At 34.5% G+C, this 25,467-nt stretch overlaps 1 protein-coding gene across 3 annotated transcripts in view; it reads left to right on the top strand.

The window, feature by feature from the left end:
- Positions 1 to 24,621, top strand: part of LOC116167345 — a 135,870-nt gene extending 111,249 nt beyond the window's left edge. For 2 of the 3 annotated variants that reach the window (XM_031482688.1, XM_031482687.1), the window contains 4 exons: positions 16,074 to 16,333; positions 20,254 to 20,452; positions 22,793 to 22,899; positions 23,174 to 24,621. In XM_031482688.1, coding sequence (XP_031338548.1) covers positions 16,074 to 16,333; positions 20,254 to 20,452; positions 22,793 to 22,899; positions 23,174 to 23,296 — 689 coding nt within the window. In that variant the 3' untranslated portion in view covers positions 23,297 to 24,621. The remainder of the gene's footprint in view (positions 1 to 16,073; positions 16,334 to 20,253; positions 20,453 to 22,792; positions 22,900 to 23,173) is intronic. The other variant, XM_031482689.1, reaches the window with a different exon arrangement.
- The last annotated feature ends 846 nt before the right edge of the window (positions 24,622 to 25,467 follow it).

Here is a 25,467-nt window from a genome sequence, read left to right on the forward strand (position 1 = left end):
TCAACTTTAACTCAGTTACTAACGTGAAAACTTGTCCTAACTTTATTTATCGCTCCATGTGCGTTTATTTGTATCTGACAATGACCTAAATGTGTTTTTGTGTATTTACCAATTATCACTCGCTGTGTATTACGTCAGTTATCAGAAAACATAGCAACATCTACTTTACCTTTTCAAATTATTATGGTCGCTAGTACCTCTTCGGCGAACTATTTCAACATTTAACGGTAAACTCGCGTAAAGCAACCGCACGACCAACGTGAACGAAAGTAAACACGACGCCGCAACTTCTGTAAGATCATGGACACGTTTTACCTTCCTCTCCTCTTATGCCGTTTGGTGGGGTTCATGGCGTTCTAACCCAAAGAACTTGCAGATGATTAAAAATAAACAAGGAAATAGTGTCAATACTAAAAATACTATTGACCTATTAAGTGAGTATATGATTTCAATGTTGACCGCGATTTTGAAATACGCGCCAACGTTTTATTATTTTAACACTTGCTAAATTCTAGTAGTGCGTCTGTAACTTTGTTTCGTAATTAACTGAGGACCAAATTCAATTGAGATGGCACTGCTTTTTCTAAAAACCCACTGCATGAACGGTCAGCTAACTCAGAGATGTGAAAGTAAAAAGGCATGAGATACTTTACAGCGGTTAGTTCATAAGGCATAAAAAATCCCCCCACAAAATATTTCCATAATCAATATTATTAAGTTAAAAATTGAATATAAGCCCCAATAAATCAACACATCACAAAAGTTATCGAATCACAACAATTCCCAAAGTGCACACTGATTACGAGAAAAATCGTACCGACAATGAAAGTAGAAGTAACAAATAAAACATTAAAAATCTTACCTTTAATCGTTGCTTTAATGCAGTAATTGCCGACGTAGGAAGAGAGCTCTGTTTCGAAGCTTCAATAATTCAATCTAAAATACAAAGAAAAAACAAACAAGGAACCCCAAGTTAATCCACTCGGAAATTGAAAACAGCAAGATCCTAAGGCAAGTACTTGTATCCAAGTCAACGATCGAATACGTTAACAAGGCACCGCGGTCTCTTAAGGAGAGGGCGTCCTGCAATCATAACACGTGCAAAATTGAATCGATCAGACATCGATAAGTTAGTGAAAGAGAAAATTATACAGTATATAATATAATAAAGGTAAATAAATGACCCCTTGGCCCTGTTTCTTCGCTTCGAGCGCTGTCTGAGGGTTTACTTAGGTAAAGTGTTGTTTTTGTGCTCACGACTACATAGCTGGTTAGGTGTCAAGGTCTATTAAAACTGAAACTGATAATTAAACGTGGGTGTAGAATTGAAAATTTAGAGCTTCGGACTACGATTGAGACCCAAATTAATAATTGAAACCGGAAATAACATGTAACTTTCCTATGAACACACATCTTATAACTTACCTGGCGTAATCCTAAAAGGAATACACTAGATAACAATGATCATTAAGCAAATGGCGGCCACTAACGTAGTAACAAATCCAAATTTACATCCTTCAACCTGGGAGATAGGTGCTGAAATCGATTCCAAAACTACCACACGTGGTTAGAGAGAGTTTTATGGATATGCCTAAAAAAAGTTTGGAGTCACATTTTAAGTAAACTTTCTATTTTTTTTAAAATCCTGTAAACATAAAATTCACTCATACATCGTTCTTAACGATTTTACCAAATTTCATGAAATTTCAATGATTCATTTTTGCTCTGGAATTCAACAAAGAATACATTATTTCGTTTTGGCGTATACAAACGATACTTTCCCTGTTTCCCGTTCTAGTGTAGGGCATAGGTTTAACCTCAAGCTCAACATGTACCTAACACGCGGAGACATGTTGTGAATTCAAGTATTCACTATCCTAATGTAGCGAATTTGATGCTTTTAATACAACAATTAACCCACATAATGGACAAAGGAAGCGATTAATTTTACCTCGAATCCTTGATGTTTCACGTTTTACTTGATGATGCCTCCCATAAATGAATTGCATAAAAGACCTTAAAATGACAAAACAAATGTAATCATTGTGTGGAATACTAACGAGTTACATTCAACGCAATAATAAATTACACGAAACGAATAAATTTAGCATGGCCATATGTATCTGCAATTGTTACAAAAAAATATTTATTGTAAACCAGAACTGAACCTATGATTTAATTACTTAATCATTGCCAATTAACATTTACTCCATAGAATACCAGACACGTTATAAAATAACCAATTAGGTGAAAGGCGACTCTGCAACTACAATATGATTTACGGGTATTTGTAACTCATTTGGGAAACTAGTTTACTTTTAGGAAATGCGCTTCAATTGTTTAAATGAAGGCCAAATGTACAATAAAAAATGATGTAACGGGCGGATAGTATACCATTCTAATGAGAATGTCATATTTATATGATTATGACCGGTTTCGTACAAAAAATTTTGAGGCTTTTTAAAGAGGCAAATATCAAAAACCATAAATTTCTTTTTGCACTTATGGGATCAGAACGGCTATTTAGTTTCTCTTTTTGGGTTCATTTGCGCACAAGGGATTAGTTTATAACCTCGGGATTAATATAGGTAATAATAATAGTTTTTACTAACAATGGTTAATAATTATGCATGATGTTTAACTTATAGTTATATTTAAGACATATTGCCGATGGGCATCGCATCGATTCAACCATTCTTGCTGTGAAACCCAACAAGTAGCCACAATCCTATTTTCATAAAAGTCATATCCAATTTTCGATATTTCCCTATATCGCAGCCGAAAGGCAATAAGACATCACACTTTTTTAATATTTATAAAATATCTTCTTTTTTACCTAGAAAACTTTGTCTTGAGTAGTGTAGGTACCGAAGTCATCACAATTTTTCAGAAGCTACAAACTTTACGCTGTATCCAACGTATAATAGAAACAGATCCATATTAAAGTATAGATATAATAGTGATTATTACAGGGACGGTCGAAAAATAAAAATTCACACGAGAGATTAAATTACACCCCCGTCCCGTGGTATATATGTACGGGGTGAGTCATGCATTGAGTGCTCTTTATATTTTATACTGAGTAAAGAAAAGTCAAATAAAAATTGCATCTACCAATGTTTTGTTTGTAGGTCCAAAGTCGTATTAAAATTCTCAATTTTTTTAATGGACTACCCTGTATAATTTTCTGTCATCTTTTAGTTCCTCCAAATACCTTAAACTTCTGGTAATAATCCTATATCTATCTTTGATAGGTTTCGAAATACTAAATGCCACTGCCAACTGTAGAGATTAAAAGTTACCAAAAACAATGCTACAGTGACTTTCATTGTAACACTGTGTTTGCTTAAAACGGTTATACAACATTCTCATTATAACACCAAAATAAAAAAATAAGTTTACGTATAGGTACGGGTAAAACAGTAAAACATACATGTAGAACTTAGACCGTGTTTATTATGCAACACATACATTGATACTGTCAATGCGCCTGCACAAATATTATAAACTGTCGCAGTAAATACATTTTTTGTTGGAAATGAGTATCTATTGGATAAGTTTTATTAAAGAACAAGAATGCTAATATAACTTCAGCTTCTCGGTACTCAAGCGTATATTTAGCTGTAGCTGCATTACTACATTTGTATCATTTATTCCAAACTACCCTCTTGAGGTCCGTAAAGGTGTAAAGGAGATACAACAAGTTTTCGTTTATGTTAAGAACGTTCGCAATACAAGAAAAATCGTTATTAATACATTGCAGTCATCGTTACACTTTGTTAACGGTGCCAAAATGCGTGTAGTATACAAGTATTTTTAATTACACAGTCTGTTTGTTATTCATTGTAAATTTGACGCTATTTTCGAAAAATTAGCTTACTTTTAATCCAATGTTACTCGCGGAAAGAAATAAAAAAAAACATGAACGTAATCAAGCTTGATGGTGCTTAAGATCCTCCTACATTACTAGTTAGTTAAATTGGAGATTTAGCAACGCAGAAAATATTATACTCAGGCTTTTTACGAGATGATCTGAATGTAGGCTAATTTAATTATACAGCTTTTCATCCAAATATTTCTCAATTGTTGTAACATACAGGGCTAATTTTGATAAAAAATCAAAAAATGCACAACATGTCCATTTAGATAACTAGGGAAAGTTTAATGAAACCCCAGCTAGACACAATTATAATATGCATCCCTCATCGTGTGACACATTTAACTGTCATACAATTCTGTTTGCCAAAATACCCACAAAGTCATATGAATTAATAATGTTAAACCAAGACAACTACAAAATAAATGAAGTTTGCACATTTCGAGTTTATTTTATGAACAGAATGGGCGAATGCTAGTAATAATAATAATAATATATACTTATTCTGTAAATTGCAAAAACACAATTATAGAAACGTCAAAATAATACAGCACAATATAACATTTTTGAATAACATATAGACACAATAAACTAGCGAGAACAGATACAATTATTGTAAATATAAAATACTATACTGCACTCATAGAGCCCATTCCTGAAGTCTGGCGTCACAAAATTCCATGAACTCTTGCACAGTATAGAATGCATATTGTTGGAGAATTGATTTTAGCTTTTCTTTAAATTGTTTGGTGGCACAGATTGTAAGGTCTTTCGGTAGTAGATTGTACAGTTTCGTGGCCATATGGAACGGAGACCTTGTATAGTATGTGTGGTGATGCCGGTGGCTTAGGATCTTTTGTTTGTCTCTAGTATTATGTTGATGCACATTATTTAATTTGATAAAGTTATCATAATGCGAATGCACGTATGTTAATAATTTCAAAATGTAAATACATGCAAAAGCGGTAATATTTTGTACTTTTTAAAGGTATCTCTGCATGTATCCTAGATTAAATATAAGCCTTATTATGCGCTTCTGTGAAACGAATATCCTTTGCATTTCCGGGCTAGCACCCCAGCACATGATATTGAAATTTAAGTGCGAATACACGCCTGCATAGTACACTTCAATTACGCTATTTTGTTCGATTTGATGTTTAATACGAGTTATCAAGTAGAATGCTTTATTTAACTTTGTTCGGATGTGCTCGATGTGAATATGCCAGGATAGTTAGTTGTCAATTTTACATCCCAAGTAGGTAGCAGTTTGCGAACATTGAATGGTCGTATTTTCTATGAATATAGTGCAGCAGCCTTTTTTTATACGGGACATATTAATAATGGTAGTTTTACCTATGTTCGCTTTTAGGTTATTCTTAGAACACCAGCTTAAGAATTCTTTTATAACCTGATTGAGTTTTGCGATCACTGAGTCCACATCCTCAGCACTCACAACCACAGCTGTATCATAGGCGTACATATAAGTGGTTCCACTTAGTAAGTGTAGTGGTAGATCGTTTACATAAATCATAAATAGCATGGGTCCAAGGTTACTACCCTGAGGGGTTCCCATGTTCAGGACGTATTCGACAGAAGTCGTGTTCTGATACTTCACAGCGTATTTTCGGTTATGTAGGAACGATAAAAGGAATTCGTGTGTTTCGTTTCGTATTCCCACACTCTCAAGCTTGTTTGAAAGAATATTTATGTCGATGCTGTCGAAAGCTTTTTGGATGTCAAATAATACAACGTTACATTGTTTATTTAAATCAATTTCGTTATAAATATGTTGCACTAGGTGGGTGGTAGCATCTTCTGTAGACATTCGTGGACGGAAACCAAATTGTCTTTGGGAAAGAATTTGGAACTTTTCAAAGAACTTCATTATAGTGCGGGGGTTATAGGTTTCAACCTTGCATTTTGTGATAACTTTATGAAACTTTCAGAGGATGTTCTAGACACCCTAAGGTTCAATTTCAGCTATGCCGCCACCCCCGGAACCCCGGACGACACTTGCTATAGCGGGTTTCTTAAGTGCAAGGTAGGATTTCAATACCCGCCCATAAAATGAGTCCAAAATGCATATCCAGGGTTTGTTTTGTACTTTCTTACATCTAGGAAGGTTGAAGGGAATTGTCAAATACCCAGGGAGAATTTATGTAAGGTATTTTACGTGGTTTACCTATTTTTAAGGCGCTTTTAACGGTGCGGGCAGTAAAATCGTGACGGAGACCACTTTTGGCTGCTCTATTGAATATTATACTATGCTCTAAAGTATTTATTCAGGCATTAGGCATTTACCAAAAATCGACTGCACCAAAATTTCTCGGGGAAACACTTTTTCTTATTCATTTTGGTGTGTAGAATCCAAATCAATTCGTACTTTTTCGATGAGACTTCTCAATAAAAAGTTATAGACTAGAAACTAGGGAATGCAATACCGGGATTGCGGGATCCCGAAATACCGTAATCCCGCAGCATTTTTGCGAGATTAATGATTAATCCCGCACATAAATGGAGCGGGATCCCGCGGGATTTGCGGGACTGAGGAATTTGTCGACCAAGGGGACGATTCTGTTTACTTTGTTAATGAAACTGATAACGGCGAATTATTTTTTAAATAATTGTTAAGCTTTTTTCGTTAGAAATGTACTATGATTTTTGAGGCACTTTAGAAAACCTTTTGTGCTTTACAGGTAAGGTTTTTTTGAGTTCTAAGTTAGACCGAAGGTACTTTTTTGTTAAATATTGTGATAATTAGCGATTTATTTTAATACAGAAGTTAACCGCACAGAATTGCTTATTTGCCAATTTATTTAAAGTTTTGCGAGATCCCGCAACTTCCGGGATCCCGCGGGATTAACATCTAACAATCCCGCAAATACCGGGATTGAGATTTTGCTGCAGGATTGCATTCCCTAGTCCGCACTGTTAAACGCGCCGTAAAAATAGACAAACCACGTTAAATACCCTAAATAAATTCTCCCTGGGTATTTGACAATTCCCTTCAACCTTCCTAGATGTAAGAAAATACAAAACAAACCCTGGACATACATTTTTGACCCATTTTATGGGCGGGTATTGAAATACTACCTTGCGCTTAAGAAACCCGCTATAGCAAGTACTGTCCGGGGTTGCGGGGGTGGCTAGGGTGTCTAGAACATCCTCTGAAAGTTTCATAAAGTTATCACAAAATGCAAGGTTGAAACCTATTTTGGCTCTTAACCGCTGCACTATTAGGGGCTCGTATATGCATTTTTCAAACACTTTTGAAAAAGAGCTTAATAAGCAGATCGGTCTGTAGTTGCTGATCTCTCCCTTTTTATGGACTGGTATTATTCGAGCTGTTTTTAGCTTGCCAGGAAATACGCCTTGAGTTATGCAATAATTTATAATGTTTGATAGTTGTGTAGCAATGGTGTCTTAACAGCTTTTGAGAAGAGCGTTGCTAGTGTTTCTGCAGATTTGGTAAGAGGTAAGAGCGTAGATATTATTAATCAATTTTTGGTCATTGAAATTTGTCAGAAATCTTAATAATTTAGAAGAGACTAATTGTTATTCTTAATGCGCTTTTCTTACTAGGTGTCCAAAAAGATTTTTTTGTAACTGCTTGATAGATTAATCCAGGGATGAATATGATAAAGGCACATCATTAAAGCATAAAAAATTTTAGTAACGAACCATCTGAGTTATCCCTTCCATACTCGGAAGCCCTTCGCGTAGTAATCATAGTAATAATTTGTTGTCCATTTCTAAAGCCATTGGCGTACCATTTCGATGGGCATTGTGTTACACCCAACGGGGTGATATTATTCAAAAATTTGCATAAATAACGATCATTTTCCCTATTTAATTATAATCATATCCGTGTTAATGACTAAATCAATAAATAATGGTAGAGCGGTTCAAAAAGGCCAAACACATTAATGAAATATTTCAAACTTGGAAGATGAATGCGGCAATTGACACAAATTTCCTGTAAACCCGATACTATATACGTGTTCCGTTATCGAACACCGCAGTTAACTTAATTACACCAATTTATAACGTCCTGAATTGCATAAACGCGATTAAAATTGCTCCAATTTAAACACATTTACTTTTTAGTGCGATTTTGAATTATTGGATTTCGCCAGAGACTTGATGCTGTAGCAGCGATTTTCAATAAAGATAATCTAACGCAATTTACGGCGAATAGTATCCCTCTGCTTTAAATTACTGACGAGGTATCGAATTAATTTTACGTTAACGTGTCATAATGCTGACTTTGAACTGAAGAGTATTATGGCATAACTAAATGATAAAGCTTTCGAATTTCGTACACGTCACGTTTTTAAAATCGATTTTCAAAATGTTCATTGAAACACGCCTCTAAGGGGAAGATTACAAATGTATTCCTTGAAGGTTTTCGCTTTTTCTATTAAAATTTAAAGTATAATTTCCTACGATTCCGAATTTATCTAAATTAGAATATTCGTAAAATCTTTGCGTCCCAATTTTAAACAACAATTGTCTGGGTTGTATATGCGAGATGTAATCTACTAAATGTAATAACAATTACTACATAACGCCACAATCTACAATAGTTTTTTTTGGCTATTTTGCGCTGTTAAAAATTTCACGTTGTGGAAACCTAAAAATTTTATTATAAGATTGAATTTTCTTTCACAATGGCTACCAAATGAATTAAAAAGAAAATCTATTTTAATTTTGAAGTAAAAGGGTTTAATTTGTGTTTGTGTCCTTGTGAACTGATCAGTTATTATTGCGACAGCCATACAAAATAAGGAACCTTTGTAAATTATAGGACGGTACACTCGTAGGGCTACCCACCCCACCCTTTCATTATTTAAATCGTACATACTATTGAAGAACAAGAAACATAAAAATCCTGTGGGAGTGGGGAGTTCTACTGGAATAGGTATTTGTACAAGTTTTAAAAGTGATAATAAAGTGAAATGTAATAAGGGAAAAAATACACTTCCAAAACGAGTTGTATACACGAAATTTTTTTACATAATATAATTGAATAATATCATTTGCATTCGCGATTTAGATAGGACTAAACGCCATGGAAAAAGAGTAACACTTTCCCTGCGGTATTTTGACAAAAAGATCCGGTAATTTGATCGCTATGCAGAAAATAGTGTATTACATAACGAGTGTTGAAGACGATTACAATGGTCCCTGACATTAGATGATGTAAAAACAATTTAAGAAAAACTTTGGAAGTAATGATTTTATATTTACTAAAAATATTTACTACAACAATTAAATTTAAGTAGGTAATTTTGAAGTATACTGAAAGTCAATTGGTGTTCAGCTGTAAAATTGGAATTTCACTCTTGATCGGTGCCCCTTCAGAATCGATATGAAGGGTTTGCGGAGACAAATTGTATACACAACGATATCAGGAAATTGAAATCAATTACCACAGTCAGCTGGAAATGTATTTAACTCGTCAGGGGCGAGCTGATAAAAAGAAGTTGATAATTGCTTTTAGTTAATAAATGCAAATTTGGTTATGACGGCGTTTCAATTTAACTTTTTTTGTTACTTTTTCATTATGACGCCATCTTAGTACAAATGGATATGAAAATGTAAAGAGAGATTAGGCTAAATGAAAGAGATTGAGAGTTAAGGGTATTATTTCGGTGATAAGGGTAGCTGTAATACGATTATTTGGCGTATCACCATTTATAGAGTCTACTGGTCAAATATAAAGGACGCCTTTTCAGAAGCTTTATATGCATCCAAAACTATAAAATGAGGAAGTACCTACCTGCATAAATTATTTCGTATAGGACATTACAATCGTACGAGTTTCTCGAATTAATGAATTACTGGGGATTTCCAATCTCTTATTTCGACCCCGTAATGTTCGCCTGTGCAAAATTTGATCCCCTAATATTGCCCCCTGCTCACTTCAAAGAAATACGACACGGATTTATTCGCCACAGTAAATTCTCTCATGATTCATGAGAATTCGCCTCCAGAATTGTCTTTCCATCGGCTTTTAATAAAACCCGCTTTTAATAAAAACACTTAAATAACAGTTATTTCCAAGATGAGTTTCTTAAAGTGGAATTCTGAACGTGTGCGGATGAGGACGAATATTTAGAAGATAAACGAATTTTCCGAGATAAATTGTATCGCCTCCTGATGAATCTTAATATTTCGGGACAATCTTCTAGTGGAGATCTGAGGGCAGCTATTTGTGTAGTTAGATAAGTCGGAAAGTAGCTCTCAGGTAACGGTCCGCCCACTGTTTATAGAAATTATAAACCACGTCTTCCCTATTCAACCCTCCAGGTGCATCGGCTAGAAAATTAAAAGCTGTTAAATGATCATTTTCATTGGAGAGTGGACCAAGACGTCCACAAGATGTAGGACCGGTCTTCTAAGGCCGCGGCCGACCTGACTAGCCACTGGTCTATACTTTTTTCAATTAGTTGGACAAATTTATTTTCGATCAAAAATTTTGGCACGTTTACACATAAATAAATCGCGTGTAAACCGGATCTAGAAAAGCGGCAGACAGGTGTGACCTTACGTGGTCATTGCATTCGACCCATTGTCAGTCAGCATGTGGCATATAGGTCAACTGTGCGAATCGGTCCAAGCGTTTGCCCCAGTTTATCACGTTCACAGACACCGTCTACTGCCCTAGCTACGCTTACTTGAAATTGTTTTAAATCAAAAACTTACTGAGAGAAACTCTCATTAAATACAATCGCCAGTTTTCGACGTCTGTAACTCTCGCACGAACAGCGATCTTTTACATTTTTACATTTAAATACATAGTAAAAATCAATGTCTGTGCTTGTCACAACCAAAACCCATTTAGTGAAATGAAAGAATTGTGTTTATTTTCTCTCTTGTCCGTCTTCTGAATTTACTTGAAATGCGAATTTTCACTAGGACTACCTTTAGAGTTTATATGAAAACCGTATTCACTATCGAGATATGTAAAGACGTGCGATTTTTATACAATTAAAATCTCTGTGTTTGAGATGGTGCGGGGCTGACTAGAGTTGAATCCTCCGTAGTCTATTAAAATACTTGTATGTCATATGCAATTACCACAGTAAGGGGTTTGTATATGATTATTTTTGTCTAGTAATTAATTATTTATTTACCATTTCTCGGTCGTAACTATATTACCAACTTAAAATCTGAATAGAATTAGAATTCTAACAAAAAAAAAACCATAGATTTAGCTACTCCGTTCGCTGATGATGACAGCCTTGCTGTTAAAACTTGTTCGATATTTTAATATATTATTCTGGTTTATTGGTATTTTTGTTTTACTTTTGCCAGGTTTCTAAGTAAAATTACTAAGAAGGCGCTGTCCAACAAGATCTCAATAAAACATTCTTTTTAATTGTAAAGATTCCGAAAAAGGTTTTTAATACATTTTAAATAAAACTCTTTCTTTCAAATTTGGACATTGAGACTGCTATAGCTGTACCGAAGTACAAAAAATGGGGTATATACCAAATTACCTCGGGATTAAAGTACACACTTTAGCAAATTTATAAAAAACAAAAATTTAAAGTGGGAGTAGCTCAGGCGCGGTGGTAAATGCTAAAACTAAGATAAGCATTTTTGCAATTTATGTTTTTTAGTCTCAATTACAAATTACAATCGGTTATTGGTTTTGGGATGAAAGCCCTGTATACTCGTATACAGCTATACATTCACTATAGATGATAGTATAAGATATTTAATTACTCAATGGTATAAGAGTAGAATAAAGGATTGCGCTACATTCAAGTTTGCTATTCTACGAATATTATGAAATCCAAATTTTAAACGATATAAACGCAAGCAAACATTCAGATTTAATCCACACTTTAACGTTGTTAGCCCCAAAGGATATCAAATAACTTAAAGAGGAACGTACTATCTAAATGCAACTACGAGTATGTTTCAACGGCAATTTGTACATCAAATACAAACGACACATTTTCCTAGACCTGTCCGATTTACTTGCGGTAACTTAGTACCCAGGACAGGGGCGGACTGGGTACTTACGGGCCAGGTGGAATTGCATAGGTTACGGGCCATTAAACATTTTTTTGCTTCATTTTAGTACTCCTTTTTCGGAAATCAATTACAATACAGTTTTTTTTTAAATTGCAGCTGATAATTAAAAGTACCAAAATATACAATCCAAACGAGGTGCGTCGCCTATCATTGTATTTCAGCACTTTCATACTACGACAAAAAATGATAAATTCATTGTAAAACACTACAATTAAAACAGAATTTTTAAATTTTTTAACAACCTAACATCAACCCCAATTAGAGAAACGTGTTAATAATTTATTAATAGTGCAAGAAACTAAATACAGCACATACTTATAAATTTCCAACGGGCCATTATGACGTACAGGCCAGGTGGAAATCGCCACCCGCCCCCCCGGGCCAGTCCGCCCCTGACCCAGGATACAGTACGCGTTGATTACGTCCGAATAAGTGCCAACTATTTACATGGGAATCGCGTACGCTAGCTGAAGGAACGAATCATGTCCTTTAATAAATCCTTAAATCGAGAAAAGAGAACTAATTTCTCAGTTTCAGAAGAAAGGTTTCAATCTTTGTTACCACTCAACCATAGTGTAAGTTCTATTCTTACACTATGACTCAACTCACTGAGCTTCCTTAGAGTTAGACGTTAGTTTTTTTTTTTAATATTGGCACATGAGTATCCAAATCGTATATAATATGCTTCAAATTTTGTTACGATTACGTCCAAACCGAAGTGAACATCATTCATTTTCAATTACCAACAAATCTCGAAATCGCATGTTTAGGTACTTAAACTTGAACAAGCTGGATGCAAAATTGGAAAATTTGTCAAGAGTTTAATTACGGGCACCTGTAATTTTCAGATTTTGGTATAGGGTTTATTAATCGTTGCAGTTTCTTACTATAATAGCCACCCACTAACAGACCAAGGGTTTTAATTAAACTCCCTTAGTAAACGGAAATTCGTTTAATGTTAATTTTGTTATACAATGCGATCGAAAATGAGTTGCTGTCGAGTCACCTTTGGAATTTTTGTTTACATGGGAAATTGTACTTAAATTGAACTTCCAAAGGCGACTAGACAGCAACTCATTTTTGATCCCCCGTTAGTAGGACAGTTAGTGTTAGTGGATTTATTGTTTTATATACGCCTTTTGCCATCACCAGAAACTAGATCAATGCAATACTCATGGGGTATCCGTATATCACAAAAGTTGTAGTAGTCGTAGTTTTAATTTTGTAATTTTCGTTCCGCATTTCGTATTTCTCATTGCGCTCTTTACATTTTACAACTTGCATTCATATATTGAACTTTTCATTTCGTATTCCGTAAATCCCTAGTCGGCGTAATTTCAAATTTCGTTTCTCATTGCTGTCTTCCAGTACCTACCGTAAGTCATATTTTCTGTATATTGGCACCTGACGTTCCGCACATGAAATTCACGCGATACAATATCTGCCGCAGTTCCAATTTCGACAACCCTCTTTTAACGTATAGGAATTGCGCGTAACCGATTTTAGACTAAAAAAAACCGGTGGCTCTGTGAAGATCGATTTAACAACTATGCATTTCAAAATGAACCTGATGCGCTTATAGTTTATAATTTTGATTAAAAAAATCAACCAAAAACGTGTCCATTTAGATAAGTTTAATGGAAGGTTTACTTTTGTTTTAGTATCCACCCTCGCACTCCCATCTACCCTCACTTTATTATGCACTCCCATCTAGAAAGAGGGAGAGAGAGACACGTCATTTTAAAAATCATAAGGTTCTTCTTACAAAAATTCCCGCAAAATCAAATTTGGATAGTTTGGTTGTAAATTAAGTTTTAATTACAAGACAAAAACAAAATAAATGAATTTGGGCCAAATAAAAGAACCAGTAGCTTGGATGAAATTCAATGAAATTGAAAAACTAGAGTTATCTAGGACACTCTTACAGCTAAAATACAAGAGTTCATCGACAGAATTTGGGCCATTTTACCTCTTGATTGTATAAAAAGAAAAAGAACTTGTTCATTTCAGAACTTTAGGAGCTGAGCATTAGTCAATTTTAGCACAATAAATAAATAGTAACAAATAACAAAAAAGAATTTTGTCAGGACATAAACGCAATTTCAGCACATACTCTTAGTAGGTGCATCAAGAATATATTGCTTTTGTTTGGCAAACGATTGAAAAAGATAATCGTGTGACATACCGGATTATTCAGAGGACCTTGGGGATTGGCGTGACTGCATTTAAACAAATCCTGTACGATCACAACACCGCGTTGATTGTGCAGAAAAAAACTACTAAAATGCGGAAGTGACTGATCAAAATTATGGATCTTTTCAATTAACTCTAATCTCATGAGAGTTAAACAGTCTCGTAGTGTAGGAAAGAAAATAATTGCATATTTTGAATCCACCGTCCTGTTCTGACCTATTTTTATTTCTAAAACTCAAAGAAACATTACGCCGCGGTCATCGTTTTTTAACCCCAAACGATGCCGTCCTTGCATTTCAAAATCTTGTATCGAAGGTGACTCAAGAACAATGGTAAGGATGTTTTAAAGATTAGTTTTATCGAAATTCACAATTTAAGTTTCTATGCAAATCGAATTTCGATGTCGCGGATTCCGCTTTTGTCCTGTAATTCAAATTTTACATTGCATGCTAGCAATACATTCTCCAATATCAGACAAAATTTTTTCTTGGAATTATAGAGGCGAAAATTTAGTTTGCCTTTTTACATCTTTTTCCCAGTGACACGAACTCGACCATCTCTTTTGGACCCTACAGATCATAAACTCTTTTTAGTTAATACATCAATCCAATTCTGTAACGGGTACCTAGACCTACACCCCGCCTGCATGATTTAATTTGGAAAAAAGATAACTTGCCCTTCCATTTTGATTAAATAATACAGAAAAGCATAATTATACAAAAAGCGACACCTCACAATATCAGAATTTTGCCACCTTCTCTCCCTATCAGCACTGATTTACAATCCTATGACTTTTAATATTCCATTTTAATAAATTCTCGGCAGCGATTCGTTCAGTTTCGGCTTAAATCTAAATCAAAATTAGCAATATGCTATAATTTATTACAGTTAAGTTGGAATTTAATTATCCTTTCTCCGACTCGCTTGGGAAAGGAAGACGAATCTCTCAGTTTTGTTGTTTCTTTTGCATATTACGCCATAATCGCAATTTAAAAACTTGACTCCCTAGAGGCGTTGTTATACGATCGGAGAGAAATCCGTAACTACTAATATAAAAAGGAATGACATTTTCGCTCTAGTTTTCCGAAGCGAGGTTTATAATTTGACGCATTCAACTGGAAACGCCTCATAAATCATCTGTAACTTTTTTAATGTTTTTATAGTTCCAGTTGAATATAAAAAAATCATTAAATTTCAATTAGGTTTTATTCCGTATGGCAAGTGGGTGGCGTAAATGATCGTAACTGTCAAAGAAAATAGGTTCCGGTGGGAGAATGGAATGGAATTGAAATGTTGTTGTATGGAGACACATTTTATTGCAATTTATTACGTATTATACAGGGTGTTTAGCTTTTATTTGGTGAAATCAGTGCTTCCATAACCAGCAATTGCAATTGCATTGCTGTCGCTATTGATACGAGGATCGTTTGATAAGTTTCCAGTTTCGTAATGTTCAAATGATCTAACCGCGATTTAGTAAAGATAGGTTAAAAACTACATTTTCACAATCTTTTGAATGAGCTCTAGTTATAAATGGATAAAATCGAAATTCCGGAGTAGGTAACGGCTACTTAAAAAACTTAATTTTTATAGTATTTGTACATGGTCATTCGGTCATGTTACGCTCCTTTGCACGTAAAAGAGTTTTGATCATTAAAAATTCTATTATGTTTTTACGAGAATGTTAAAATCACTTTCTCAAAAACCTATTGTTAAAGGCAAATGATGGAAAATACTAATAACTGCAAAAGGAACTGTACAACCTAGCATTTCGGTTGGAAAAAAGTTTGAATATGTGCCTTCCCCCGTTTGCATAATTTGAAAGAACGCCGAATGTGGATCTCGCCTTTTGTTGTGCGTAATTTATGATGGAAAAACTGAACTGCACGATTTATCACTTGAAATTAATAGCGCCTCTGCAACGTGAATTTATTAATGTACTTTTTTGTTGCAGGTTCGAGTAATCTTGTCGGGAAATTTACACAAAGCGTAAGACGAATAGTCCAAGACGTTAAAGATGAAGGAACGGCAAGTGGTTTAACGAAGGAGGAGGTAATTGAAACGAATGAACGTTTGAGAGCCGTCAGGATACGTTTGGACGAGTCATACGATACGGCAAAAAAGGCTCTCGTTACTCTAATGGGGAAATATAACGATAGTAAAAGTGTGCATAACATTTTCCAAAGATATAACCTCTTGAAAGCGATGATAAAGGTAAGCATCTTTTATTTAGAGCTACCTCACTTTGTATATTCACTGTAATACTGCAGTACTGCACAGCCAGATATGTTAAGCATGAATTAACAAATATGTACACTCATCCGAACATCTTCTTTTACTTCATGTAATTTTATTCTTAGTGATCATTTTCCCTGTATCTATCGCAATTTCAACAGAATTAATCTACCCTACCTCCAAATTTAAATTTTTTAAATAATGGTATATGCTTTCACTATTTGACAAATATGCGCATAAGCGCACCACATGCGTGTAAGCTTGAAGATCCCAAACATTGAATTATTTCCTGGCGCAAAAAAGATTTTTTTCTTGTCTTTCGGTATCTATAGCTTTGTCTTAATAATATAGTATTGTAACGTAAATTTAATTACTTGATTTTATTTTATATACCACTAAGTATAAATTTATAACAATCTTAAAATGGAATGGAAAACACTAATTATTATTTATCCCTTACAATTTATAACATAGCGCAAGCGCGTCGAAGTTGGAACTGACTCGAAACACAATTCGATTTGCTTATATAGCAAACAACAATTTTCCTAGAATGTTCTTAAAACGCTTCGGAATGTCTTTCATGGCGCCTCGATGTCTATCGGAATTTCTGGAGTATCAACGAATCTTGTCTTTGTCAAAGAATTATTTTTCAGGGTAATAGTATATAAATTATTATCTCTCTGCAGCACTTTCTTAGTGTTCAAACAGAGGGCTATTAAAATAATGATTCAAGGCAGACTTTTTTGTAGTTATCAGTATCCGTTTCTAGAGGAATTTCCGTTCACTATATATAGCGTTTTCAGTTCAGTTCCAACTTCTATGCACTTGGGTATCTTATAAATTGTTACGTGATAAATAATAATTAGTGTTCTAAATTAATCCATTTTAAGACATATAAATTTGTTGTTAGTTAATTGTAAATAAATAAAACCACATGCATAATTAAATTTACGTTAGACTACTAACTGTTGAAAAATTCAGTCGCATTAGAACACATAAATTCCAATAATTTTTTTATGGTAGGTAACATAGACATCGAAAGAAAAACGCAATATCTAGTTAACAATGCTCTTCCTAAAAAACGAACCACTCGCAAAACAAAAAATTGTACGCCATTATGCATGAAATCGTGATGTATATCCAGACATTGAATTAAATCAATTTATAAAGCTTGCAAATTGTAGAAACGCTGAATAGAACTCCATATAAAATATGAATTGAACGTGATACCATCCTTTCAAAAAATGAGGTATTTCAATCACACTCACGTTACGCGCTCGTCGCTCGATTAAACCACTCTATTTTGTTTGAAAAGGTGTTTTGCATCGAATGTATTCAATGGAAATTCGTGTAAGATGTCGATACATCCTAACAGGGTGGTTTTAACGTATGTGTAAGATAAATGGTTACAGTCCAATTAAAATACACCACTAAATTTTAAATATTAGGGTCAGTGAGTCAGTGGGATCGTTAGCTCTTTTCATTTTCGAAGGAACGTATTCGTTGGGCAGGAGTGAAGAGGTAGGGCAATATCAAAAGCTCGGCTTCCCACTAAATCTCAACTAACCAACCGTCTCTTTTTAGCGCATTTCCACAAAAATAAAAAAAAATGCGCTATTGTGGCCACTTTGTCCGTCCGTCCGTCCGTCCGTCCGTCCGCTCGCTTTGCGACGCTACTCGTTCTTTATCTTAAGAGCTATTGTTCTACTTTTTTCGCTATTTGGTTCGTTATGGTGTCGAGTCTTGTACCAAGGAAGGAATTTTTTCTGTACCGCTTACAAAAAAAGTTATTGTAAAAAAAAACAAAAAACCGTTTTTTACATGTTCCATGATTTTACACTTTTGCCGTTTATTAACGACCCTAGAGATCGTTTATAATTTTGCATTGCTATCTGTCGCCTGCCGGTTGGTCTGTCCGTCTGTTCCTTTGTCTGTCTGTCCATCTATCTGTCCGTGTAAACGATAACTTTGTTTAGAAATGTTCGATCGCTTTTACATCTCCGTTAGTTATGAACTGAATTGCATGAAATTCAATATGGGCATAGCTTTAGCCATATAATACGCAATGCCAAAAGTGGAATCGAATCGATTCAAAATTCACAGTGCCCTTTTCGCATCTCGACCATTTATAAACCGAATTGCAAACTTTTTTTACTTATAAAAGTATTTGAATGAAATTTGATACATAGGCACTTGGAATAAAGGAAAATCAAACGCCAATTTCAAAATTTGGTTTTGCGAATGCGCAGTGCCAACTTTTTTATTTATGGAAGAATTTAAACGAAATTTGATACATAGGCACTTGGGATAAAGGAAAATCAAACGCCAAATTCAAAATTTGGTTTTGCGCATGCGCAGTGCCAACTTTTTTATTTATGGAAGAATTTAAACGAAATTTGATACATAGGCACTTGGGATAAGGGAAAATCAAACGCCAATTTCAAAATTTGGTTTTGCGCATGCGCAGTGCCAACTTTTTTATTTATGGAAGAATTTAAACCAAATTTGATACATAGGCACTTGGAATAAAGGAAAATCTAGCGCCAGTTTCAAAATTTTATTTTGCGCATGCGCAGTGCCAACTTTTTTAATCTATGGAACCATTTAAGTGAAATTTGATACTTAGGCGCTTGGAACAAAGGAAAATCTAACATTAGTTTCAAAATTTAGGTTTGCGCATGCGCAGTTTCAACTTTCTTATTTAGAAAAGCATTGAAATGAAATTCTTCTCATAAACTGAAATTGAAGTAACACGTCAAAAATGGATTGCCCATGTGCAACGCTATTTTCATATTTGTGGCCGGATTTTTACGATTTTAACAGAAGTTGCATCTTACAAATGGGAAATGAATGCAAGTGGAAATGCGCTTTATGTAAATCGTTTACGATTACTTTTTAACTTGTTCTGTCTAGTAAGCTGTATTGCCTGCCGTATTTCTTATTATTAACCTTTCACAGGCACAGGTTTGCAGCATTAATTTTTTATTTCTATGAAAACGCGTTACTCTTTCTCTTTCTGAAACAACGTACCTATTCCACTCCACTCCACGTCGTAAATACGTGGCTTATTTTAACTATGCAGGGTTATTACAAAGTATACGTGATATTCCTGATTTTTATTGAAAATATTACTGGAATGATATGTTTTAAGAGCACTTCAGTTGGTACCATTGGAAAGATAAGCTCCTATTTTATATAGTTTTGTATACGTTCGTTTGGGTATATACAGTGATTCTTATTAAGAACTAGACATAGGTCCCTATGTCTACTTTTAAATGAGAAAATCACTAGAGAGCCTAATTTTATGCAACTAAAATAGTTTCCTAAAACAAGTAAAGATGTGGCTGTCATATTAATTAATTTCAATATTGTTGCTTTAGTTTCCATATTTTGATTTTCGTCGCGTGTGCGATGTAAAGCAGATATTGTCAATTGTTGTAGTGCCGGGAAAAGTTTAAAGATCGTAAGAGATTTATTTAGATTTAGATTTATGTACGCTAGAAATCGTGAGCATCACTTGTAATAACCTAGCATGTATTACAATAGGTTAGAGATAAAAATGGATAAGTTGTTTCATTTTCTTTGGACTACCTATTGTTCAATCGAGAAATTGACTTTTTAATTTAGTCGAATAACAAGAGGTTACCCTGCTTACTAGGCTACTTACTTATATTAATTCTGAGGCAAAGTTCCGAATAATTTTGCATACAAATAATCCCTAAACATCTCATCCTAACAATCTCCCTAAGCATTAAAACAAAACCGTAATAAAATTAAGTTGATCCTTTCGACCTCTCGTATCATACTATCATCTGCAAATAAAATTGCGCTTTTCCCTATACGAACTCCTCGCGCAATCTAAGGGATTAACGAATGATCGTATGAATTCCTTGTTTCAGGAGGTAATCCGACTGGAAACTCAATACTGGACTTTGGTAGACATTCCGAAGCAGGAAAAGCAGGAAACCGTGCCGGCGTTTGTGCTTCGCGCCTGCACGATTATGGAGAAGGCGCAAAAGTCCGGCGAAGGCGTGAAAACGTCCGCAAAGCTCGCCGAGGAAGCTCAAGGGCGTCGCGAACGAATAGAGCGTCTAGAAAGTAAGTTTTAATATTGCGTTACCATAATTTTTGCTCTGGCCTGACTGAACTATTAAGGGGATGAGTCTAACCCCAATGTTGGGAGTTTGCCAAACGTTTCTCGTGTGAACGGCAAACATCGAAAACCGCTGCCGTATCGTTCCTATAATTAAAATAAATTTCCACTTATTTCTGCAATAACAATTTCACGTTTAGTTTATGCTCATGTTCGTTATTATAAATTAAAATTTCGCATTTCAAATGGAAATTTGTAACTGAGTGATGGTTAAGTATGCAGATTTCAACGATTCCACGTCACACAAGTTTATATCTGCTCGGGTTACTTTGCATTTTTAAAAACTGAAATTAAAATTTAGTTTAGCGTGATTTTGATGTGAAAATTTGAATATCATTTGCCTTTTGTGTGAATTCATTTTACACTTTCAAAAACGTACACTTGCTCAGTGTACAGTACCAATGAATAAAGCTTCTATTCTCCGAGCAGTGTATCACATTCTGACTAAACGTGTACATCATTAGCACAGATTACCCTACGAGATAATCTGTGTCATTGGCATCTATAGACACCAGACAAAAGCCCAAAGACACTTGATTAGTGCATTGCGATCCACGTATAGTCCTTTGTAGTAAAAGGGTTAAGTATCTTACATTTCTGACTATGCAATAAGTTTGTAAGACATTTCTGGTCTTAAGCTTAGTGCAGGGCTTAAGAGCCAAAATAGGTTTCAACCTTGCATTTTGTGATAACTTCATGAAACTTTCAGAGGATGTTCTAGACACCCTAAGGTTCAATTTCAGCTATGCCGCCACCCCCACAACCACGGACGGCACTTGCTATAGCGGGTTTCTTAAGCGCAAGGTAGCATTTCAATACTCGCCCATAAAATGGGTCAAAAATGTATATCCAGGGTTTGTTTTGTATTTTCTTACATCTAGGAAGGTTGAAGGGAATTGTCAAATACCCAGGGAGAATTTATTTAGGGTATTTTACGTGGTTTGCCTATTTTCAAGGCGCTTTTAACAGTGCGGACTAGGGAATGCAATCCCGCAGCAAAATCTCAATCCCGGTATTTGTGGGATTGTTAGATGTTAATCCCGCGGGATCCTGGTATTTGCGGGATCTCGCAAAGCTTTAAATAAATTGGCAAATAAGCAATTCTGTGCGGTTAACTTTTGTATTAAAATAAATCGCTAATTATCACAATATTTAACAAAAAAGTACCTTCGGCCTAACTTAGAACTCAAAAAAACCTTACCTGTAAAGCACAAAAAGTCTTCTGAAGTGCCTCAAAAATCATAGTACATTTTTAACGAAAAAAGTTTAACAATTATTTAAAAAATAATTCGCCGTTATCAGTTTTAATAACAAAGTAAACAGAGTCGTCCCCTTAGTCGACAAATTCCTCAGTCCCTCAAATCCCGCGGGATCCCGCTCCATTTATGTGCGGGATTAATCTCGCAAAAATGCTGCGGGATCCCGGTATTTCGGGATTAGAGAGCATTCCCTAGTTTCTAATCTATAACTTTTTATTGAGAAGTCTGATCGAAAAAGCACGAATTGTTTTGCATTCTACGCACTAAAATTAATCAGAAAAAGTGTTTTCCCGAGAAATTTTGGTGCAGTCGATTTTTGGTAAAAAACTGCCTTTTTTGAGGCCCTCAAAAAAAATTGTCTCAGATCGACCCGGAGAAAAATTTTTCTTATAGAATGTGGCCTGTAGAATCCATAATTTCAAACAGTTCCAAGATTGGGCTATTAGTTCAAAAGTTACAGCCCTTTGAATTTTCTTTCGAAATTGGTTTCTAGTCCATAACTTTTGATTGAGAAGTCCGATCGAAAAAGTACGATTTGTTTTGGATTCTACGCACCAAAATTAATAAGAAAAAGTGTTTTCCCGAGAAATTTTGGTGCAGTCGATTTTTGGTAAAAAAGGAAGGTTGTACACTGCCTTTTTTTGAGGCTCTCAAAGAAAATTGTCTCAGATCGACCCGGAAATTTTGGTGCAGTCGATTTTTTAAGTCTTTTTGATACCCAGATTCCTGACGGCTTTTCAAAAAACACATTGCATAACTTTAGTCTTATACCGTGTGTCCCAAGTTGAACGCACCATAAGCAAACAGAATAAATGTATTTTTTCACTAAGGATCCACGAGGCCTTTGTGTATGTGAAATTAGCGTTCAACGTACGTTATTGCGCTTGCCTGATGCTAGAATGAGGTTGGAGTAGTACGCTGAATGCTAATTTCAAAGGCCACCTTCGTGAAAAAATGCATCGCCGTTTCCTGAGACACTCTGTATGTATTGTTTGCTGTATTTTTTATCGTCGTCTTCTTTTTCAGATATGACTACGTCACAAATCGATACGGAAAATACTCAAATGACTAACGATCTTTACCGACTTTTAAAGAAATATACTGGATTAAGAAACCTCATTCGAGAATTGAAGGTAGGAAAATATTTTATTTTATACTCATCGTACTGTCATATTGCGCTCGCATAGAATTATGTTCTTTGCTTTTTATCTATCTTTTTGTTTGTTCGTTTTCTATCGAAAAACAGATTGCTGTAAAGCAAGCACGTTGTAAAGGTTACTGTTTATTGTAATTCGCATATATTTTTTTGTTTTCTGAGTAATGCCGCTTCTTAATCAAGCACGGAATCGTTTCCATGTGAATCATCATTACTTACAGGAAACTAATTTGAATTACTTTCACTTTCAGTCAGACTATATGAACTCAAAGCTCTATCCCATTGTACCTCGTTACACCATGTTAAAAGATATGATCAAAGACATCATGCTTCATCCCGACTACATGGAGGTTTGCCATGAGGTGGATGCATAGCCCAGGTCGTTCTCTTAGGATTAGTTTAACAATTTTGTTTCGTTTCACGTAGTGAAATGTATAGAGAAATTTATTTATTTGGAAATTAAGGAATGCACTAATTTCCAAATTGTTGTTAACGTAAAAAGGGACAAATACAGACTGCAATTTTGTGCCAAGTAAGGGTGTTGTTATAATAAACAATAATAATAATCTGAGATGTGTCAGATTATTTTTAGTAGATTAATAACAAACACATTCACTGCCGTCTTTTAAACTTCATTTAACGTAGCGACGGTCAAAAGTGCACGAAATTTTCTATCTACGTAATACAATTTTAAATATACGAGGGTACTACCAGGGACAAATTGTTCAACATACACATGGCTCGAGCGGAAAACTGTGGAGTTACTGTGTTTTACGGCCTATTCTGTTTAATCAGTCATCTCTGTACGAAAATTACTTTTTGATTCAAACGAATGTTCATAAATCGTAATATCAATGTTAGGTGAAAGGATCTATGGAATACATTTATTTTTAACGTTATTATGGACTATAAAAGTCTGTAATTTGACATAAATACTTGCCCTCTAACAACTCCTCTGAATTATAAGAACCCCATCGAAAATTTTAAATTAAGATTTGAAGCTAACAATGTCACATTTACTATTTAGTATATTTTCATTTTTAACATTTAATTTAAAACTTACACTAAATAGTAAACTCCTTCTACATCAATTTTGTTATGGATTCCTTTTTTCAGTTACGATTCCACCAAATACAAAAAGCTGCATATTGCAAAACAATGAATTAAAATTCTCTTCAAATAAGGTACGACACGAACCTCATTTTAATTCAAAATTTGTGGAGAGGGTGCTTACAAATCAAAAAGAGTGTTTGAGGGAGGTATTCTTTTTATAATATAAACGGTGAAATTATGAATAAAAACCTACCTGTTTCAGGTTTATTCCAATAATGCATAGTACGGGTAAAAAATGATTTATTATAGTATAGTTATGATGCTCATGTTCATAACTTAATATTATAGTTTATCTGATAGTATTTCATCACTCTACTCAATAACTAAAATACCAGTGGATTAAACGCAAGTGATGGCCACGAAATTCTGCCATCATCAATAATAATTAACATATTCTATATACTGGCTGCCCATTATATATGGAATATAGTATATATCTCGGTAAATATCGAATGTATACATTTTTATTTCAGAAAACAAATGAGTAATGAAAAACAATTGATTTTTTTAAATGGCAGTGCGCCTTTTCATTAAGCTCATTTAATAGAGATTTTTTTCTCTTTTCGTAGGTGTAACAACAAAAACTTATTACAATCACATCAATAACGATGATATCCTACATCAAAATAAAACAAATGAATGTGTACGTTTGTTACCATTTTATTGCAAATTTCATTTTGTCTTCAAGGTTTAATAAGAAACATACACGTTCATTTATTTTATTTTGATGTAGGATATCTGGATTAATATTATTCATCAAATTATAATAAATTTTTTTGACAAATTTTCTTGAATAAGGGCACTAACTTGTTATATCATCGAAAAAATTTAATTGTTTTTCGTTACTCTTTTGTTTTCTGAAATAAAAACAACTGAATGCTGCTTTATTATGGAAAAAAAATGTTAAATAACTTTCATACAGAAAAATGTTGTATACATTGGATATTTACCGCGATAATACTATATTCCATACATAATGGGCACCCTGTATAGGTACAATGCAGTTGTAATGCATAATGCCCTTTCACCCGAGTTGAAACGCTTACTCTTAAAATTATTTAAATATCGTATGGCATCTTTAATGTTAGACCATTAACTTGCATAAAGCAAATAAGGCATCAATGCTTATCGGGTAACACTAGTCGGATTATACATTTTGTCAGTTATGATTTCTTTCGCAGCAATTTTGAAGATACGTGGTAGAGCGAAGAGCAGTCCTTGAGTATTGCTCTTCAACCGAAATTCTCCTTTCGGGTTGCAGTCTATTGCACATACGTGCATCTTCCTTGATATTTAAATTGAAATTGTGGATAGGTACCTAATTGAATTTGTGAACTGCTGCATCACCCAATAAAATATTATTATTATTATATATTTGATACTGCTTCAATTTACCACGAAAATTATCGCCCTGAAACCAATGGCAATGGTC

This window comes from Photinus pyralis, unplaced genomic scaffold, assembly GCF_008802855.1.
Source record: "Photinus pyralis isolate 1611_PpyrPB1 unplaced genomic scaffold, Ppyr1.3 Ppyr1.4_LG3b, whole genome shotgun sequence".
Lineage (NCBI taxonomy): Eukaryota > Metazoa > Arthropoda > Insecta > Coleoptera > Lampyridae > Photinus > Photinus pyralis.